Below are 21,348 nucleotides of genomic sequence, written 5' to 3' on the forward strand. Positions count from 1 at the left end.
CTGTCAAGAAGATATCAGTGCCATGTGTTACCACAAAGAAACCATATGTGTGTGTGTGTGTTTAGAGGCATAATAAAATATAATATTTTGGACAATAATTTAGACATAATGGTACTACTTGTACTTTATGCTGATGTCCATAAAATATAATCTAGTGTCTAAAATAAGCAATTACTTTTTTGGGTGGGGGGTGGCTTTTTGTACAATTGATCCTCTGTTGTATTTTTTAAAAACTGCATTTGTGTCTCACACAAACCTGCAGAAGTCAACGTGTGTTTGTATTTCAGAACTTGCCTACTGCCAGTCTAGTCTTTTAGAATTGAGTCAACTGCTGCAAAGTCTGGAGATCTTACAAAGGACGCAGTCAGCTCCCAACTTCACCGACATGCAGGTATATCCACACACACACACACACACACACACACACAGCTTGTAGTATATGTACAGATTGTGTTGTAGACAGATTGTGTTTCTCTTTGGCTGCGCCTACACTGTAAACCTATTTACAGGTTCTGATACCAACAGTATCTGATGTTTTATCCCATCTGTTTACATTCGCTTAACACACGTGTGTATGTGTGTGTCTATCTATCTATCTATCTACATATATATATATATATATACACAGTACAGACCAAAAGTTTGGACACACCTTCTCATTCAAAGAGTTTTTTTTATTTTCATGACTATGAAAATTGTAGATTCACACTGAAGGCATCAAAACTATGAATTAAAACATGTGGAATTATATATGGAATTATATACATAACAAAAAAGTGTGAAACAACTGAAAATATGTCATATTGTAGGTTCTTCAAAGTAGCCACATTTTGCTTTGATTACTGCTTTGCACACTCTTGGCTTTCTCTTGATGAGCTTCAAGAGGTAGTCACCTGAAATGGTCTTCCAACAGTCTTGAAGGAGTTCCCCGAGAGATGCTTAGCACTTGTTGGCCCTTTTGCCTTCTGTCTGCGGTCCAGCTCACCCCTAAACCATCTCGATTGGGTTCAGGTCCGGTGACTGTGGAGGCCAGGTCATCTGGCGCAGCACCCCATCACTCTCCTTCTTGGTCAAATAGCCCTTGATGCCTTCAGTGTGACTCTACAATTTTCATAGTCATGAAAATAAGAAAACTCTTTGAATGAGAAGGTGTGTCCAAACTTTTGGTCTGTACTGTACTGTGTGTGTGTATATATATATATATATATATATATATATATATATATAAAACTGTGTTTAACAAATTTTAACCCCTCCAACACAACAGCATAATTCTACCTTCAGTATTTTCACTGATGTCATTCTCATCGTCTCTTCTGATTAAATTAAATCTCATCACACATTTAAAACACCTTCTTTTGTTACTGCCAATGGCTTCAGTGCTTCAGTTTTCTGCTATTAACCCTTTCACCCCTTTGCTTTGCCTGTGTCTATGTGTCCATGTAATTTAGAGTAACTGTGTAAATTTGACAAAGAAAGAAAAGCGAGTCAGCAGAAGATGGAGGACTAAAAGTGTCAGCAAAGATGCAAAATTGCAACAGCAGGTACATCTTCACAACACCCACAGTCAACACTGAGAGGAATTTACTGTTAAATATTTATTATTTATGGAACATATTGCATCGTTTTAGCATCTGATTCACCGGAATTATGCAAATCGGGTAACAGTGCAAACATGGCCAGAAAATTGGGCAATTACTATTCTTGCATACTGGTTCTGAGTTATAGAGGCCATATATGACTACAACAATCTGGCATACTTTATTGAGACAGTATAGCATTGTTCCAACTAGAGCCCTGCACCTGCTTCAAATTTATTTTTTGTTTTGTAAAGTAATGACCAAGCTGCCAGCAGCAGACAGGGAGCTGATCATAGCATATGTTTTATCAACTTTGCCTTCTCAAATCATCATGACTTCCCTAAAATAAAATCTAGATATACCTACTAAAACAGTTCAAGCACATAAAAGTGTTTAAACGTTAAATCTGCACTATAAAAAAAAGTGCGTTATATCCAAGTTTGTGCGGAGAGAGGAAGCTAAGCTGCACTTTGCAGGACATGAATTTTTTTTTCAGTTGAAACAACTTAAAATAGCTTACCCCATAATTTTTGCTCATAAAGGTAAGAGTAATACATAATTCGTAATGGTAAAGGGTCTTTTATTTGTGTGCACTCACAATATCAACAAAATATTGTGCTTTTATAAAATAAAGAAAACAAACATGATGCACTTTCTGCCATCTCGTCTTGAACAGGAGCACTTCAGAAAAATACATTCAGCGAATACATGCCTCACAGACATGTGATTACTTAATGAAATAAAACAAATCGAAAACAAAAACTCTTTCATTATAATCATAATCTGTAAAGATGCACTTCTCTCTAAAGGCGCGTCTAATGAAGAGATGGCTTTATCATCTTCATCTTTGTGACATGAACTTAGAAAACACTATTTTATTAGTAAATAATTCAATTATCTCCTTGCTTTTCCCCCAAACACATTCATGAGGCCTGAGGCCTGGCCCGTGTCTGAATTATGAAGTGAAAATTGGCCCTGAAGCCCGGCCCGAGGGGTGTTAAAAATTTAGGCCCATCAGGCCCGTGCTGAAATGCAGGGCTCTAGTTCCAACATTGCAATTCAGGCATCTGCATCAGTTTAAAATGACAAAAATGTGCCTGCATGGCATGCACAAGTGGCTCAATTGTTTAGTGAATTTGACACACAGTCTCAATGCAGCAGGGACTGCAGCTGATAGAGTTTAGTGTGTGTCAGTTTCCTTAACCTTCACGCACACATGCATGTTCACTTACCCTCTGAACATCCTCATTATTGCAGTCCTTAACCTCAGCCAAAGCATCAGAGGACACAGCCTGCTGCGGTCTACCACTCTGAAGGCCTGACATTTGACTCAGTGGATCCATTATAAACCATTTAAACTGTTTCTGCACCTTTAACAGTGTATCGGCCATGGTTTAAAGGACTTTTTTCATTTATAATGGATTGCTACAGACAAAAGAGTGTGAGCGAACGGGACTGGGCATTTCTGTTTGATTTCCTCATACATGTTTTGTTGTCATTTATTTTGATCAGTAATTAAGAATGAAAAAACACAGCTCAGAACAACTCAGAAAACATAAAAGTTATATGTAGGGTACAATACATCTGAAACCAAAGCTGCATGTGTAAAATTATGTTGTTTGAAAGAATGTCTGCCCCATAGACATTCATCATAAGTGCATTACTGTAAAACCAACCTAGTGAAAAATAAATATACTAAAATGTATTTGAAATGTGTTTATTTCATGCTAATTATAGTACAAATACATTTACATATTTATGTACTTGTAAAGGCAAAATGCAATTGTTCTTTTGTTATTCTAAAATGTTATTCTTAAAATCAGCTAAATTGGAACAACTAATTTTGTACTTTTGAACAACTAATAATGCACTTTAATTGTGTGGAAGAATTGCTGAAGTCCAACTAAATATTAAATGAAGGATATTTGATCGAGTGATTAGGACCTATTGCATTTAAAGAAGGATATTATTAAAAGATCATATAATCCTCATCAGTAGTGACATTAAAACTAATTTTAGGCTTTCTATAAAGAAATGAGCATTGTTCACAAGTAGTACTCCAAATACAGTTTAATTATAATTTGTAGATCAGTAAGTCTCAATAAATATGTCTGTAAATATGTTAATAGATTGGAACTATACTTAGCATGAAATAAATGCATTTTAAATATATGACTTTTTATTTACTTGGGGAATTTTTAGCTTGTTTTTAAACTGAGTGACAAAAAAAAAAAAAAAAAGTGTTACTGGACAGATCCACATATGCTGTTGATAGACCTTATTGTTTTCATTCCCTAATAAGGCCATCCGTAATAAACGGGGAAAGTTTTCTGTGTTGTTGACAATAATAGGATGTGTGTTTGAGTAACTCTTGAGGTGTGTTTGGTTAAATATGTATCTGGCTCTTGTGTTCACCCCAGGTCCAGCCACTTCCCCAGTCCCACAGTGCTAAAGTAAGCAGAACCTTCACTGTGATGTTATCTTGGTGTTACACTATGACATCACCATGCTGTAGTCTCTCAATCCCTTGCATGCAGTGCTGCTTTACATTCTCTCTGCAAAACATTTTGTCAGTGTGACCTTTTTAGAAATAGCTTTAGGTTACTGTTGTAACCCAAGTTCTCTGAGGGATATGAGAGGGATATGGGGCCATCCAGACTCTCTTTGGACACACATCTGTGTTGCAGTCCATAAAACTCTATACCATCACACATTCAGGCTGTTCCTTAGTAAACTGGGGTTACAGTTGTAACCAGTAGTTAACTTAAAGTTCACTTGTTTGACATCTCATTGTTGGATATGACAAACATTTGTAAAGATCTTAAAATAAGATCACCTGCACATGCCCAACCCCCAAAAAGGTATGCAGTTTTGGAACAACAAGATGGTGAGTAAATGATGAAAAAAAGCATTTCTCTTTAGATTGAACTATTCTTTCCCTTCAAGTCCCTGCTTTTAGCATTGCATTGGCTTTAGTGAGTTCTAGGCTATAAAATTTCACCAACATTTGAAGGGGAAGCCCAATCAACCAGTAAACAGGTCTTCTGTTGAGATGCCTCTATACAGGACTTTTAATTAATAATGCATCTTGATGGCTACCCTTAACTGGTGAGACTAGGGCTGTGACGGTGGCAGCTTTTTACCACCATGGTGGTAATGGACCAACTACCACTGGTGAAACGGTGTTGATATAAATATATATAGGCCTAAATAATTAATATATGTAGTAAGACGTTTCATACATGGTAGCCTGTATTCTTTCATATCAAAACACGAATTAAACAATGTGCATGCAATGTCAAGGTCAGTTAAGTCATGGAGTTACCAAAAAGGTGATTAAATCTGCCTTAACACTATGCATGCATTTAATATATTTTATGAGAGTTACATTTAAGAACATGCCTTTGAAATGGTTTTCAAAACTGTCCTGGAGCAGCTCAGCACCGTCTCACTCATCTTACACACCCAATTTAACTCGTCAGCTCATGTTTATTTTAGCACAGTGAATATGCAGCCTGCAAAACACTAAAATAAATATCAATATCGTCCAACGCAAATGCATTTGCACCAATTTGTGCGCCCATGGGCGTGGTGGTAGACTGCGCCATTGACCAACGCAAACCTGGTCTAAAGTCTGGTGCAATGTTTTTTCTTTGTTATTTAAAGAGCGTGTTAGTATAGGCGGGGCCAAAACACACGTACACGCTGCTTAAACACAGGGACGCACAGCAGCCCACAAACATGACAAATATTAAAAATTACATTTACATTTACATTTAATCATTTAGCAGACGCTTTTATCCAAAGCGACTTACAAATGAGAGCAATAGAAGCAGTCAGGTCAACAAGAGAACAACAACAGTGTACAAGTGCCATGACAAGTCTCAGTTAGTCTAGTATAGAACGCATAGGTAGGTTTTTTTTTTTAATAAAAAGACAAGAAAAGGAAAAGTGCTAGTGTTAGTTGGTTAAGTGCAGGCGAAAAAGATGAGTCTTTAGCTGTTTCTTGAAAATGAGTAAAGACTCAGCTGTACGAATTGAGATTGGGAGGTCATTCCACCAGCTGGGCACAGTCCAGGAAAAGGTCCTTGAGAGTGATTTTGAACTTCTTTGGGATGGTACCACAAGGCGTCGATCACTTGCAGAGCGCAAACTTCTGGAGGGCACATAAGATTTAACCAATGAGTTTAGGTAAGTTGGTGCCGTGCCAGTGGTCGTCTTGTAGGCTAGCATCAGTACCTTGAATTTGATGCGAGCAGCTACTGGTAGCCAGTGTAACCTGATGAGGAGCGGAGTAACGTGAGCTTTTTTTGGCTCATTGAAGACAACCCTCGCTGCTGCATTCTGGATCAATTGCAGAGGCTTGACAGTACATGCAGGAAGGCCCGCCAGGAGAGCATTACAATAGTCCAGTCTGGAGAGAACAAGAGCTTGGACAAGAAGTTGGGTTGCTTGCTCTGACAGGAAGGGTCTAATCTTCCTAAAGTTGTATAAGGCAAACCTGCAGGACCGGGTAGTTGTAGCAATATGGTCTGTGAAGCTTAACTGATGATCCATCACAACTCCTAGGTTTCTAGCTGTCCTCGAAGGAGTAATGGTTGATGAGCCCAGCTGTATAGAGAAGTTGTGATGAAGCAATGGGTTAACTGGAATCACCAGGAGTTCTGTCTTCGTAAGGTTAAGCTGAAGGTGATGGTCATTCATCCAGCTAGAGATGTCACTCAAACAGGCTGAAATGCGAGCAGCTACCGTCGGGTCATCTGGTTGGAATGAGAGGTAGAGTTGGGTGTCATCAGCGTAGCAGTGATAAGAAAAGCCATGCTTCTGAATGACAGATCCTAATGATGTCATGTAGATTGAGAAGAGAAGTGGTCCAAGTACTGAGCCTTGAGGAACCCCAGTAGCAAAGTGGTGTGACTTTGAAACATCACCCCTCCAAGACACACTGAAGGATCTGTCAGAGAGGTAGGACTTAACCCACAGGAGTGCTGTTCCAGAGATGCCCATCTTTCTGAGGGTGGACAGGAGAATCTGGTGATTAACAGTGTCAAAAGCAGCAGAAAGGTCCAGTAAGATGAGTACCGAGGATTTTGAAGCTGCTCTTGCTAGTCGCAGGGCTTAGTAACCGAGAGCAGAGCAGTCTCAGTTGAGTGGCCACTTTTGAAGCCAGATTGGTTGCTGTCCAGGAGGTTGTTCTGTACAAGGAACATAGAAAACTGGTTGAACACCGCTCGCTCAAGTGTCTTTGCAATGAATGGAAGAAGGGATACCGGTCTTTAGTTTTCAAGAAGCACTGGATTTAGAGATGGTTTCTTGAGCAGTGGGCTTACCCGAGCCTGCTTGAATGCTGAGGGAAATGTTCCAGAGTGAAGAGAGGAGTTGATAACGTGAGTAAGCGAAGGTATGACTGAAGAAGAGATCGCTTGAAGGAGGTGAGTGGGGATCGGATCAAGTGGACAAGTAGTAGGATGATTGGACAGGAGAAGTTCGGAGACATCCATCTCTGAGAGTGGGGAGAAGGAGGAGAAAGAGTGTGCATCGGTCATTGTGAAGTTGTCCTCAGTCTGCGGTGTGGAGAATTGGCCGCTGATGGATCTCGTCTTATTTGTGAAGAAAACTGCAAAGTCGTCCGCTGTAAGAGTCGATGGAGGAGGTGGTGGCGGCGGATTAAGAAGAGAAGAAAAAGTCTTGAAGAGTGTCCGAGCGTCACAACAGCTGTTAATTTTGTTGTGGTAGTAGGATGTTTTAGCCGTGAAGACATTTGCAGAGAAGGAAGAGAGGAGAGACTGATACAGACTGAGGTCTGTAGAGTTTCTTGATTTCTGCCATTTCCTCTCTGCAGCCCTGAGTTTAGAGCGATGTTCACGGAGAACCTCAGACAGCCAGGGGGCAGATGGGGCAGTGCGTGCTGGTCTAGATAACAGTGGGCAAAAGTTGTCCAAGCAAGATGTTAAAGTGGAGCAAAGAGTGTCCGTAGCACTGTTTGTGTCCAGAGCAGAGAACTGAGAGAGTGCAGGAAGCGAGGATGAAACCACAGAAGATAGGAGAGATGGAGAGAGTGAGCGTAGGTTCCGTCGAAAGGTGACCTGCGTTGGAGTGTGAGGCACTTCAGGAGTAAGTGCTAGGTTAGCAGTAATGAGGAAGTGGTCTGAGGTGTGCAGTGGAGCAACTGAAGAGTTGTCCACAGAGCAACAGCGCGTGTAGATGAGGTCCAGTTGGTTGCCTGATTTGTGAGTCGCTGTAGTAGACACTAGCTTGAGATCAAATGAGGCGAGCAGAGTTTTGAAGTCAGCAGCCTGGGGTTTATCTAGGTGGATGTTGAAGTCACCAAGCAGTACCAGAGGAGTACCATCTTCAGGAAAGTTTGATAGCAGCACATCCTCCAAGAAGTTTCCCAATTGACCTGGGGGACGATAAATGACCACAAAGTGGATTTTAACAGGGTGGGTTACAGTAATGGCATGTGATTCAAATGAACCAGTACCTGTATGTGATGGCTGAAGATCAAATTTCCATTCTTTTGATATAAGGAGACCTGTCCCTCCACCCCTCCCAGTGGTACGAGGAGTGTGGGAACAAGTGAAATTAGTGGAGAGGGCTGCAGGGGTGGCAGTATCTTCAGGTTTGATCCAAGTCTCTGTCAGTGCCATGAGGTTGAGACCGGAATGAGTAGCAAGAGAAGAAATGAAGTCTGCTTTGTTAACTGCAGACTGGCAGTTCCAGAGACCAACCGGAATAGAGAGCGTAGTAGTAGAGGTCAGAGGGACAGGCCTTCCTGCGACGTCCATAGCGTGCTCTCCGAGTGTTAGTAGTGATAGTAGAGATCTGAAAGCACATAGTGACTACAAGTGTAAGATATTTGAGAACAAGGTATACAAAAAGTAACGAAAGAGGAGAAAAGCAATACTCAAGTGCCCAGTCGGTGTCCTTGCTCGGTGGAGTCGCGCAGGTAGAGTTAAAGGATTGCAATGCATAAGAATTTTTGTATGTATATATATATATATATATATATATATATATATATATATATATATATATATATATATATATATAATGGATAGTCATCGCATGTATCAGAATTAGGCTATCTATTTGCTTGCACACAAACAACTCCATTTCATCTCGGAGAGGCGTTCTGTCTTTTCGCTTGCCAAATTCCACCGTGTAAATTGCAAATCCATCATGGAACGAGCAAAACTGGTTCTTAAAGAGAATGGAAGATGAGACTCTGATTGGTTTATTGCATGTTACGCCTAAAAAATGCATTTAGATCGTTAAAATAGGGCCCCAAATGTTCTGTGTAGACATTGTTCACTGTTCCACCGCCATGCAAGCGCATTAATTCCTTGTCTGCACGCGCTCTCTTTGAAGGAGTTGTTGCCACATTTCTTGTTAACATCTTTCATTTATCACCGTCTCGTTTGTATTTGACCAGTTTGGAGAAAGCCTCACCAAACCTGACCAGCCAGGCATTTGCGATTATGGAAACTTGTACAAACGCGGATGGGTTACATGAATGGAGATGGCTCCAGAATGACGATGTAGTATTTGGTCTCCCAACAAGGTCCATCGCCCAACAGAACATTCATTTGTTGAATGCATAAACTGTGTATTTTACTGCACTCTAACCTGCCAATCTAAAGGAAACGCTGTGTATGGTGTTTGAAGTAATTTGTGAATTACCATAGACTTATAGTCTAAATAAAATAATTTGCAACTATTACACTAGTATGCAATACTTCATATTATGCTTGTTATAGAGTGCGTGACGTCACGTGCCGGTGGCAGTAGACAACCGTGGTGGCAACTGACCACTGCTGTGATGCAGTTGTCACAGCGACCGTCACAGCCCTAGGTGCGAAAAGTGTTTTAGATTGTTGTACCTGTTGCTGGATTTGCAAAACACACAAAAGGACTGCACACCATCCACCAGATATAAACAGTACATCTCTTCTTATCCCCACACCTGAATGGGGTTGGATGAAAAGCTGGGATTTGTAATTCCAAACTAGAAAAACCCAGTTTGACGCAGTAGGGACAAATGCCAGATTGGGTGTAAAGTTATCTCAGATAAGATGTGAACCTAAGGCAATTGTAGGATTAATAGAAACACTCTTCAGCTCACTGACATGAATCTCTGTGGGGAATGTGGGTAGTAATCTTATATCAGACAGCCTTGATATCCACCCTATTGAAATTTCAAGATGGAATCATCTGCTTAGGTTGTAAAGGCATAATGTTTTTACTCTTTTAAGTCAAATAACAACCTAATGGAATTAGCTCAAGGCCTCAGAATTACATCAGTGACATTCGGAAACATGGCAGTTTAACTTGGACTGGAAACCTTAAATGGTCATGAGACCCCCTGTTTCAGCTCCAGTTAGTTTTTCACTTGGGATGCACCGATACCGATTCTGGGTATACTGGAGATACCGATACCAATACTTGCTCCGATACTGAGCTCCTGTACTCATACTCATACGCATTAAAATGCCCAGATACCAAACGCAGATACCACAAAGCATGTGATAACTGCCATATTCAGACAAAGAAATGCTGACAATGGACAATCCAGTTATAATTATAGATCAAGGATTGTCTACGAAGTATATGTATGCAATTAATATAATGTTAAACATTCAGTATCAACACCTGTATAGCTGATGTGCACGAGCTGATAAACAAAGCACGCTGAGTGGATTGAGCATGCCTGGCGCACATGCGTGAGCTTGTCAGGTTAATATCCTTTTCTCACAGACATCACTGGAGAGTTTGTAGTTTGGTTGGATATGTCAAAACAAGTAGAAAAAAAATGCAAGGTACTTAAGGGTAAAGGGTTAAGGGAGAGAGAGAGAGTGAGAGAGCACACTTCTGTTGCGTGATATTTGATGTTCGCTAACTTAGTAAATCATCATTTGGATTAAAACTAAATTATAATTTAAAAAAAAAAAAAACATTTATAGGGGCTTTCACTATAAACAACATTTATTTTCAGCCTTAAGCATAGGCTACACGACTTTATGGCAAAAGTGAAACTGTAAGCCAATGTAAATGCGCTAGGCTGTACTGTACTTGCACCTCTCATTCTGCATCAATACAAATGTGTTTTGCTTGCTTCATGAGTATTTCTGCATTATACAAGTCGTTTTGAAATATAAATCACAGCACGTTTCTGAAAAAAAAAACACTAATTATATTTCTGAAAGATTTATAACGAGTGGTTTCCTGCATTATTTGACCAAGAGGCGTGATTACAGTACAGAGCCGCTGCAATGAAGCATCTCAAATGCTATTAAATTAAACTTGATGTACCATAGAGCAAAATAATTTACAGTGAAGGTAACTACTTTAAATGGCACAATTAAGTGTGAAAATAACAAGATATATCTAAGTTAATCAACAAACATTATACAAATTTGTTTGGTTCTGGACCCAAAATAAAATAAAAAAAGTACAAATAAAGTGAAAATACCGGTATTGGTATTCGGTATCGGCAAGTACCAAAAATAAAAGTATCTATATCGGCTGAGTTTTGAAAAAAAGTGGTATTGGAACATCTCTAGTTTTCACAATAGTTTTGAAAAATGCTACAAAAATAGGCATGGTGCACATGAACGTGCATCTATCACTAATGTACGCAATCTCAAAGCAAATCAACATGTTATTGTGAATAATTAAATGAAGTGTCTTATCATAAGATAAGAGTAAACGGTCTCATCAATAATTATGAGACACCAATGCATCATTAAAGTATTATAGTCCTTTGCCATGTCACAAACTGTGACTTCAACACAATGTAGATTTTAAACCGGGAAGATGAAAATAACGCAAATATGAACCAGTTCTCTCCAAAAATTTAAATGAAGGGATGCCAACATTTTCTTCTATGATATGCAGCACAAACATCTCTGCTGAAATTAAAAAAAAAAAAAAATAGTTTGGAGTTTCATGGCCCTTTAATACAAATATTTAAATATTGTGGATGGTGGTGAAGTAATTCCCATTGTACCAGAGAAATTGAAGCTATTTTAACATTCACACTTTTTACGCTAAATCATGGATTGATTCCCTGGTCATAGTGGGGCTAGCTTCATCATTCTCCTCCAACCCAATCTGATTCTATTCAGAGTGGGAAGATTACAGCTGACAGGTAGAAATGCTGGTTTAAGATGGTCCTTAGCTGGTCATATGTTGGTCGTAAGCAACTAGCTCCTGCTCGGGGCCAGCACATGACCAGCTAAGGACCAGCTTAAACCAGCACATTACCAGCTAAAGACCAGCTTAAACCAGCTCATTACTAGCTAAGGACCTGCTCAAATCAGCAGAAATGCTTCAAAACATACCTAACCAATTTATGCTGTTTTTCAACAGGAATGCCATGTCCTGTTCACAAATCCCCAGTCATGCATAAACGTGTCTGTCATGGTGAACCTTGTGGTTCATCCCATCATTGAACTACCTTCCCAGAGACTCTTGTTCCTCCTAATGTAAATTGCTTTAGTCATTGAGCATATCTGCAGAAATGTCTGGAGGGAGTCAACTTCGAAGAAGTCACCCCTCTTTTAAAGTATCTCTCAAAAGTAGTCCTAACAGTTCCACTGCTATGATTCTTAGACTCAGACAAAGGAGAAAGGACACCAGTGTCTTCAGACTGAACTGGTTCAGGCTATTCAGAAATCTTATCCTCTTCTGTTACAACATGAATGCTGGATCCTTGAAGTGCAGCCCCATGAATGCAAACTTTGTCAAAGACAACTTTTTTTAGTAGGATTATGATCAACCTTAGTGCTTGTAACTATACATTGATTACAAGCCTCTGTTCGATACAACACAGTGGCGTCACGGTTCGCAATGTTGAAAATATTTAAGTTTTAACCATAAAGGTGAGCCAGTGTGTGACGATCGCGATCCAGTAAGACACAGGGGGAGAGAGATCCAAATGCAGGTATGTTTGTTTAGGGTAATCCAAACAATAATCCAACAAGCCGGGACAAAACCGGAAAACAATCCAAAATAAAACAAACAGGGGAGGAACAGGAAAGGGAACAGGAAGACGAGGAATCTCGGAGGACGAGAAGACTGGGATCACGAAAGGTAAGGACTCCATACAGACAACAGGAAAGGACTGGTAAATATAGGGAGACTAATGACAATTAAGTGAAGGCACCTGGTGCAATTAGCAGGAATGCAATTACTGTGATGAAGGGACAAGGCTAGTGGGAATTGTAGTGCCTACGGTGAAGTGCCTAAGGGGACGTGAGCCCACTAGTGGACACCCAGGGAAACAGAGACTAGACAGCGTGACATTACCCCCTCCTCCACGGAGCAGCTGCCAGATGCTCCACCCGAACCCAACAGAGACCAAAGACACAAAGAGACCAGGAGGGAGGTGGAGCGGCGGAGGATCAGGGGGAGGGACAGAGGGCCAGGTAAATGGGGAAACAGAGACAAGAGGAACAGGTAAAATGGGGAAACAGAGACAAAAACAAGAAAACCAGGAGGGAGGTGGACCGGGAGGGAGGGACGGAGGGCCAGGTCCATAGGTGAAAAACAGACAGAAGAACAAAAACAAAACAACCACAAAACACAAGTCCAGGAAGGACCTAACATGAAGCCCACCAGGGCGGAGCAGAAGACCACCACATCCGTGTGGTCGAGACAGAAGCCCACCAGGGCGGAGCAGAAGACCACCACATCTGTGTGGTCGAGACAGAAGCCCCCCAGGGAGGCGCTGAAGACCACCGCATCCGTGCGGTCGGGACAGAAGCCCCCCCAGGGTGGCGCAGAACACCACCACATCCGTGCGGTCGAGACAGAAGCCCACCAGGGCGGAGCCCATGACCACCACATCCGTGTGGTCGAGACCGAAGCCCACCAGGGCGGCGCAGAAGACCACCACATCCGTGCGGTCGAGACAGAAGCCCACCAGGGCGGAGCAGAAGACCACCACAGTGGGATCGATGATATAGGAGAGCAAGTCTGGTTAGGCAAGTCTGAAACAGAGAACATGAACAAGTTAAGGATAGCCTCCGTGGCCACAACAGGATCAGTCGAGCGCTCAGGCTCTAGTAGTTCAGCAGAGACGTGGAGAGGCTCTGGTAGTTCCGCAGAGGCGTGGAAAGGCTCTGTTAGTTCAGCAGAGACGTGGGGAGGCTCTGGTAGTTCCACAGAGACGTGGAGAGACTCTGGTAATCCCATGGTGTTTAGACTGGATCCCAGAAGATCAATGCTGACTTGACTCTGCTCATGAAGATCATTGGTGGCCTGACTCTGCTCATTAAGATCATTGGTGACTTGCATTTGTTCATGAAGAATACTGGTGCCTGGACTTTGCCCATGAAGATCATTGGTGACTTGCCTTTGTCCATGAATTTCACTGGTGACTTGGCTTGACTCTGGAAGGTCAACGGTGACTAGCCCTGACTCTGGAAGGTCAACAGTGACTAGCCCTGACTCTGGAGTGTCTACGGGAACCTGACTCGACTCTGGAGGGTCAACGGGAACCTGACTCGACTCTGGAGGGTCAACAGGTACCTGACTCGACTCTGGAAGGTCAACGGGAAACAGCGCTGGACAAGCAGCCATCTTGTGCCATGACTCTGGACCGGCGGCCATCTTGGGCCGTAGCGCTGGACCGGTGGCCATCTTGGGCATTGGCGCTGGGCTAGCGGCCATCTTGTGCTGAGGCGCTGGGCTGGCGGCCATCCTGGGCAGTGGCGCTGGGCTAGCGGCCATCTTGTGCTGTGGTGCTGGGCTGGCGTCCATCTTGCCACGTGGCGCTGGGCTGGCGGCCACCTTGTGCTGTGGCACTGGGCTGGCGGCCATCTTGGGCAGTGGTGCTGGGCTGACGACCACCTTGTGCTGTGACGCTGGGCTGGCAGACTTCTTGTGCAGTGGCGCTGGGCTGGCGGCCATCCCACCGGAAGAGACAGGAGTGGCTGGGGCATCCCACGGAAGCCGATGCTGCAAGTAGCACACGAATTCCTAGAACCCAAATGTGTCCAAATGAGCCATTTCCTTTTGAGGAACTGGGTCATCCAGCCGCTATTAAAATAGTCCTTTAGGGCCACATCATTATATCCCATGCCCTCGGCCAGGGACCAGAATACCTGTGCCATGGCACCCATCTCATTGCCCTCTTGGTGGAGGGTGGTTAATTTTAAATATTTAGTTCTCCACTCCACCATACTGGCTGGGGAACGGGAAACATCAAACGACATACCGCTGGATCTTTAAGGATGGAGTCCTTCTGTGACGATCGCGATCCAGTAAGACACAGGGAGAGAGAGATCCAAATGCAGGTATGTTTATTTAGGGTAATCCAAAGAATAATCCAACAAGCCGGGTCAAAACCAGAAAACAATCCAAAATAAAACAAACAGGGAAGGAACAGGAAAGGGAACAGGAAGACGAGGAATCTCAGAGGACGAGAAAACTGGGATCACGAAAGGTAAGGACTCCATACAGACAACAGGAAAGGACTTGTAAAATATAGGGAGACTAATGACAATTAAGTGAAGGCACCTGGTGCAATTAGCAGGAGTGCAATTACTGTGATGAAGGGACAAGGCTAGTGGGAATTGTAGTGCCTACGGTGAAGTGCCTAAGGGGACATGAGCCCACTAGTGGACACCCAGGGAAACAGAGACTAGACAGCGTGACACAGTGGACATCACACAAACGTGCAATGTCTTTTTAATTGAATTGATTTTTATAGATAATTGCAGTATTAATATTTTAATCATAGGCCTATAATTCATTGTACAATAGACCTGTTTTAAAAGACATTTTTTAAATAGTTTAATATATATATATATAAATATATATATATATAAATATATATATATATATATATATATATATATATATATATATATATATATATATATATATATATCAGTGTCTTTATGTGTAGGCTATATTATAAAACAGTTATAGAAAAAATTTGGACACTTCCCATTCGTGTGCCCAAACTTTTGACTGGTACTGTATATAGAATACAGTGTATACTGCACATAAACAGAACTTAAGAAACACAAATAGAACTATATATATATATATATATATATATATATATATATATATAAACTTGAATTAAGAAAATAAACAAGGTATCTGTGTAGGGCAAGCAAGCTACTGCCAATCCAACAGGTGCAGATTTATGCAGGAAGTACAGCTTTTTCCAAATGTAAACATCTAAAATCAATAAATAATAATCATGAATACTATTTTTTCACAAATTTTGTGTTGTGTATTGTCTGGTAATCAAATGAACATGCAGAACATGAGGATTTGTATTTAAATAGTCTTTTTGCAGTTAAATATTCACAGACACTAGTCTACTAACTTTTCAATCTGATATTTTGCTGACTGTTCTGACAAACTATACTGACACCATGTCTGCATCGCTACAATGCGACCGTTGAAAATAATTTGAACTTTGTATCAGTATATCATAAATATAATGCGGCTATTGGTTTACTTTTGGTATTTGTTGTGTCATGTCCGATGAAGCCGTAATGTGCAGCAGATGTGTGCAGTGATGCACGTCCTTTCACCACTGGACAGCACGTTGCCTGTTACGTGATTGGACTGTCTTGTTGAGCACAGTGGCACAATGAAAATTTCAGAGATTCAGAATATTGATGCACAAATCAAGGAAACAGGGAAAATGCCTCATTCCTTTTTGATAAAGACATAGAAGACATAAGTGGCCTTTCATCCCAGACAATATTCCCCCCAACAATGACACTGATTATTGGTCCTCAGACTAGGTGAGAAGGTGAACCTAAAGTCCTCTAAAGTAGTGAAGACCTCACTCACCATGAATGCGGGCACACCTTCCCCTACAAGGTGTTTAATCCTGCATAAAGATTGCTGTTCTGTGAATCACCCTTGGAAAGGGAATGTGGTAATGAGAGCAAGCAATTGACAGCAGTGCCTTAGAACACTAGACAGATGGTGAGATCCTGTTTGGAGACAACTCTTTATGGAAGCCATAAATGTTTGGCTGGTCAGTGAAATGAAATCTTCCCTCTGTTCAATGTTGGTGAGCCTGTTTTCAAGAAAGCACATTGTTATCTATCTGTGACAGCTGGGGTGGGTAACTCTGGTTCTTGAAGTCCTCTGTCCTTCAGAGTTTAGCTCCAACCCTGATCAAACTCACCTATGTGTAACATTCTAGTGATCCTGAAGGTTGAATCTAAAATCTGTAAGACATTGGACCTTGAGGGCCAGAGTTGCCCACCCTTATATATAAGATACACACAACTTTGTAAACCTTGTAGAAACCTAGCCATAGAAAAAAAAAAGAACAAAAAGGTATTTTACTCACCAAAATTTCTCAAAATTGACGGCCAAATAAATAGTAACTCTACATTTTCTCTCTCTGGATGGTTACACAACGCGTAGTGTACTAAGGACATATGTAGATGGCACAGGTTGGAAAATTTTTTTATTGAATGCTGAGCCTGTGCAGTAGGGCATATACGTAAGAGGGAAGCTTCCCCAGTGCATTGGTTCCCAAACCTGGTCCTGGAGTAACTCCAATGGTACACATGTTGGATGTCTCTGTTACTTGACACACCCATTTCAGGTTTTGGAGTCTCCACTAATGCGCTGATGAGTTGATTCGGGTGTGATTGATTTGGTAACCATACAGAATGTGCAGACTTGTGGTTACTCCATGACCAGGGTTGGGAGCCAATGCCCTAATGCAGTGGTTCTCAATTCCAGTCCTCGCACACCAATGCTCTGCACGTTTGGTATCTTTCTCTTATTGCTTCAGACGTTTGTTCTATTCGACCTTAAGTACCCTGCAAAGTAGACATCACAGGATATTTCACCATAATTCCAGTCCAAAGGGACCTATATGTTCCATTAACAAGTGCACAAGACATGAATTTAGTTTTTATTTACAAAGGTATTATGTCATACTTCACACTTCTCTAGTAAGTTTAGTCTGTGTGTGAAGATGCTGCAGGCAGTGGTGTAGTGCAAATCCTTAAATAAATGTTCTGAAGTGAATTAAACTTTAACGTATTTCCTCTGCTCCGTGAGTAGGGACCATGTCACTGGGAACACAGTTTACTCACGGCGCTCTCTTCTAATAAGATGGTTATTTGAATCCGGTGCGTTAAATAAGAAAAACATGCAAAATATGCAGAGCAGTGATATGCGAGGACTGTAATTGAGACCCCTAGTGCACTGACAAGTGGTCTAGTGTAAGGCTTGTGTAAAGCTTTATGAATGGACACAGTTGCATGTACTGTACCATAATGAGATGTTGAGTGAGTCAACTAAATTAGAGCAGACTCTGATCTTATCTGCATCCTTAAAGTCAAAGCATACAATTGATGCAGTAAAAAAGGTTTTGAACAAAGTTTTAAAATAAACTGGATGTCAGCAGCTCTGAATGATAGGGTTTTGTTCTGATACAGCCACCTCTACTTACACCTAAGTGCTGTAAAGCCTGTGTTGATTTTGTATGATTATGTGATTGTTGTTTTGATTCATGTTAACACATTAATGCATGCTGGTGGTTCATATGTCATCCTGTGCTGAAGTATGAAGTAACTTAACTTCACTGTTGACCTGTGAGCTAAACTTTACACTGCTTGGCTTGATGTGTGTTATTGTGTGTCTGTTGATGCTTTACTGAAATCTAACTAAAAATTACTCATCTAATCTAAACTTCAGATGTCCCCACTTGGGTTTTTTCCTCAGTCCATGGAATCACTCAACTCTGAGAAGGCTGTGTTCAGAGGCCCACATCGCTGGTTATCCCAAGTCTCTGTCTGGGATCACTTCTGTCTCACTGTAGTGTGTGTGTGTGTTTCAGGTTCCCCTGAGTGCAAGTATGTCTCAAGTGCGTCTCCACTCCTCTAATCCTAACCTATGTGCGGAGCTGGCTGATTTTCAAACCCCAGTCACACGCCTGACTGACAGTATCGACAGCGCCAGTGACTACATCAAACTGCAGGAAGATTTCTGCCTAGTTGCGCAAAAAGGTGAACAAAGCATTCATGCCAGTGTCACTGGATCTACATTGCCATGGCAAGAGAAATTTTGTGTTCTTAATTGGAGATTTTTTTTGTGTGTGAATTGCTTAAAAATATTCACAAACTCTAAAGTTACCAATTTTGAAGAAGTGAAGAAAAAAAATTGGGGGGTAAACTTTCTGAATCTGTGAGCTCATTGTTACTGTTTCAGTGTTGTGTACACGTTTGTAAGACTATAATTAGAAAAGTAGTCAGGAGTAAGGATGCATATTTTTTTTAAATTATTATTGGAGGTTCACTGGATATGTCAAACACTGCTTCAGACAATCAGAGGTTCTGAATCGGAGACACAGCCTGTACTCAGTATGGACCTGTGTGTGTTTCTGTTGCAGTGCACTCTCTTCTGAAGTCTGCCTTCAACACTGTGGCCATAGAGAAGGAGAAGATTAAACAGGTGTTGATGGAACAGGAGCAGACCGGCCAATCAAATCAGATTATAACTCTCCACCGCTCCCTTTCACAAGTCAGCTCCGCCACCATACGCTGTTACTGTTATAATCAACAAAAACAGAGTTCACCTTTCATTTGTGTACATTTACACAATTTACATATGTCTTCATTAATTGCTGTATGTTTTGAGTAAGACTTTCAACAGAGACTTTTACAGTAATGTTTAAAATTTGGGGTAAGTTTTTATTTAAAAAAAAATTGATAATCTTATTAAGTAAGGATGCTTTAAATTGATTGGTATATATATATATATATATAAAATAATTGCTGTTCTTTTAAACTTTCATTCATCAAAGAATCGTGGAAAAAACAAAAAAGACGGTTTCCACAAAAATACACTGAAGACTGGAGTAACGATGCTAAAAATTTAGCTTTGCATCACAGGAATTAATTATATTTATTACCCCCATTTCCATTAAACATATTTTATTGGACTGTTACAGTTTTAATGGAAGGAGAAAACCGTTTTGAAGTACGCTCACTCTAATCTTGTATCTTGCTGTGTTTTTGTGTTAACTTGTATTATTCCAAGTGAATAAATTGAAAATAGCCTCAAAAATTGAAGATTGAAGCCTTAGATGCTGACATGCCAATAACTACTACAACAACTATCACTGCTACAACTAAAAATAAAACTACTACAATTTAAAAAATATTTATATATGAAACAGTTTTAAATTGAACTTTAAATTGTAATAGTAGTTTACAATGTTACTGTACTTTATTTTAATCAAATAAATGCTGCCTTGGTGAGCAGAAGAGAATTCTTTTAAAAAACATTTAAAAAATCTGTCCGACCCCAAACTCATTCAGAATCAAATTCACAGTTTCATCCTCTTGTCTAAGACAAATAGATTTGGTATAAAAATGTATTAATTGAATGTAAGTTAATGTCTCTAGATACAGTGTTTTTTGTTTGTTTGATTTTTTTGACCCCTCATACACTCATCTACTTACTTGTTCTGGATGGTTGTGTTGTCTAGGCCTTGTCCCAGAATGCTGAGCTCAAGACCCGTCTGAGCCGAATCCACTCTGAGTCGGTTCTGTCTGAACAGGTCGTCAGTGTGAACTTCATCAGCAGTCCTGACGAGGTCTGATATTCCTCTGCTCCAAACCATTTGAGTTCCTAACAGTGAAATGTTTTGGATGTGGATGAGACTTCAATTGGCAGGTCAGGATATGTGGATCAGATTGTCCTTTTTTATGGTTGAGAAGAGCATAAAACCACCTGGAGCTACAGGTTTAATCACCCATTTTCTTGATGATGAAGACAGTCACTGTTTAAGCCTGAAATCTCTTACGTTTGCTCTCATTTCGATCCTTAAAGGATGCAACAGATAGAAAGTGACACTCAGTACTCTGGCTTCATACACTTTTTCTACAATACAACCAAACAGAGCAATAATTAGTCATAATGGGTCCCACGAGATAGCTGCTCGTTAGCAGCTATCTCGTTCAGCTACACAGCTACACAGCAGCTACACATTCCAAAAAAGTTGGGACAGGTAGCAAAAAGAGGCCGGAAAAGTTAAATGTTCATATTTAAGGAACAGCTGGATGACCAATTTGCAACTTATTAGGTCAATTGGGAACATGATTGGGTATAAAAAGAGCCTCTCAGAGTAGCATTGTCTCTCAGAAGTCAAGATGGGCAGAGGATCACCAATTCCCCCAATGCTGCGGCGAAAAATAGTGGAGCAATATCAGAAAGGAGTTTGAAGTTATAATCATCTACAGTGCATAATATAATCCTAAGATTCAGAGAATCTGAAACAATCTCTGTGTGTAAGGGTCAAGGCCGGAAAACCATACTGGATGCCCGTGATCTTCGGGCCCTTAGACGGCACTGCATCACATACAGGAATGCTACTGTAATGGAAATCACAACATGGGCTCAGGAATACTTCCAGAAAACATTGTCGGTGAACACAATCCACCGTGCCATTCGCCGTTGCTGGCTAAAACTCTATAGGTCAAAAAGACACCATATTTAAACATGATCCAGATGTGGAGGCGTTTCCTCTGGGCCAAGGCTCATTTAAAATGGACTGTGGCAAAGTGGAAAACTGTTCTGTGTTCAGACAAATCAATATTTGAGGTTCTTTTTGGAAAACACCATGTCATCTGGACTAAAGAGGACAAGGACAACCCAAGTTGTTATCAGCGCTCAGTTCAGAAGCCTGCATCTCTGATGGTATGGGGTTGCATGAGTGCGTGTGGCATGGGCAGCTTACACACCTGGAAAGGCACCATCAATG

General features: G+C 40.9%; 1 protein-coding gene across 7 annotated transcripts in view; it reads left to right on the forward strand.

Annotated features, from left to right (window-relative positions):
• The window catches only part of osbpl6 (oxysterol binding protein-like 6), a 70,431-nt gene that overhangs the window by 28,773 nt on the left and 20,310 nt on the right, over positions 1–21,348 (forward strand). For 2 of the 7 annotated variants that reach the window (XM_059499539.1, XM_059499540.1), the window contains exons 8-13: positions 288–391; positions 1,452–1,544; positions 4,001–4,033; positions 18,421–18,589; positions 18,973–19,103; positions 20,074–20,181. In XM_059499539.1, the coding sequence (XP_059355522.1) occupies positions 288–391; positions 1,452–1,544; positions 4,001–4,033; positions 18,421–18,589; positions 18,973–19,103; positions 20,074–20,181 (638 nt within the window). The remainder of the gene's footprint in view (positions 1–287; positions 392–1,451; positions 1,545–4,000; positions 4,034–18,420; positions 18,590–18,972; positions 19,104–20,073; positions 20,182–21,348) is intronic. The other 5 variants (XM_059499541.1, XM_059499542.1, XM_059499544.1 and 2 more) reach the window with 3 other exon arrangements.

The sequence above is a fragment of the Carassius carassius genome, chromosome 19 (genome assembly GCF_963082965.1).
Source record: "Carassius carassius chromosome 19, fCarCar2.1, whole genome shotgun sequence".
In the NCBI taxonomy this organism is placed as follows: domain Eukaryota; kingdom Metazoa; phylum Chordata; class Actinopteri; order Cypriniformes; family Cyprinidae; genus Carassius; species Carassius carassius.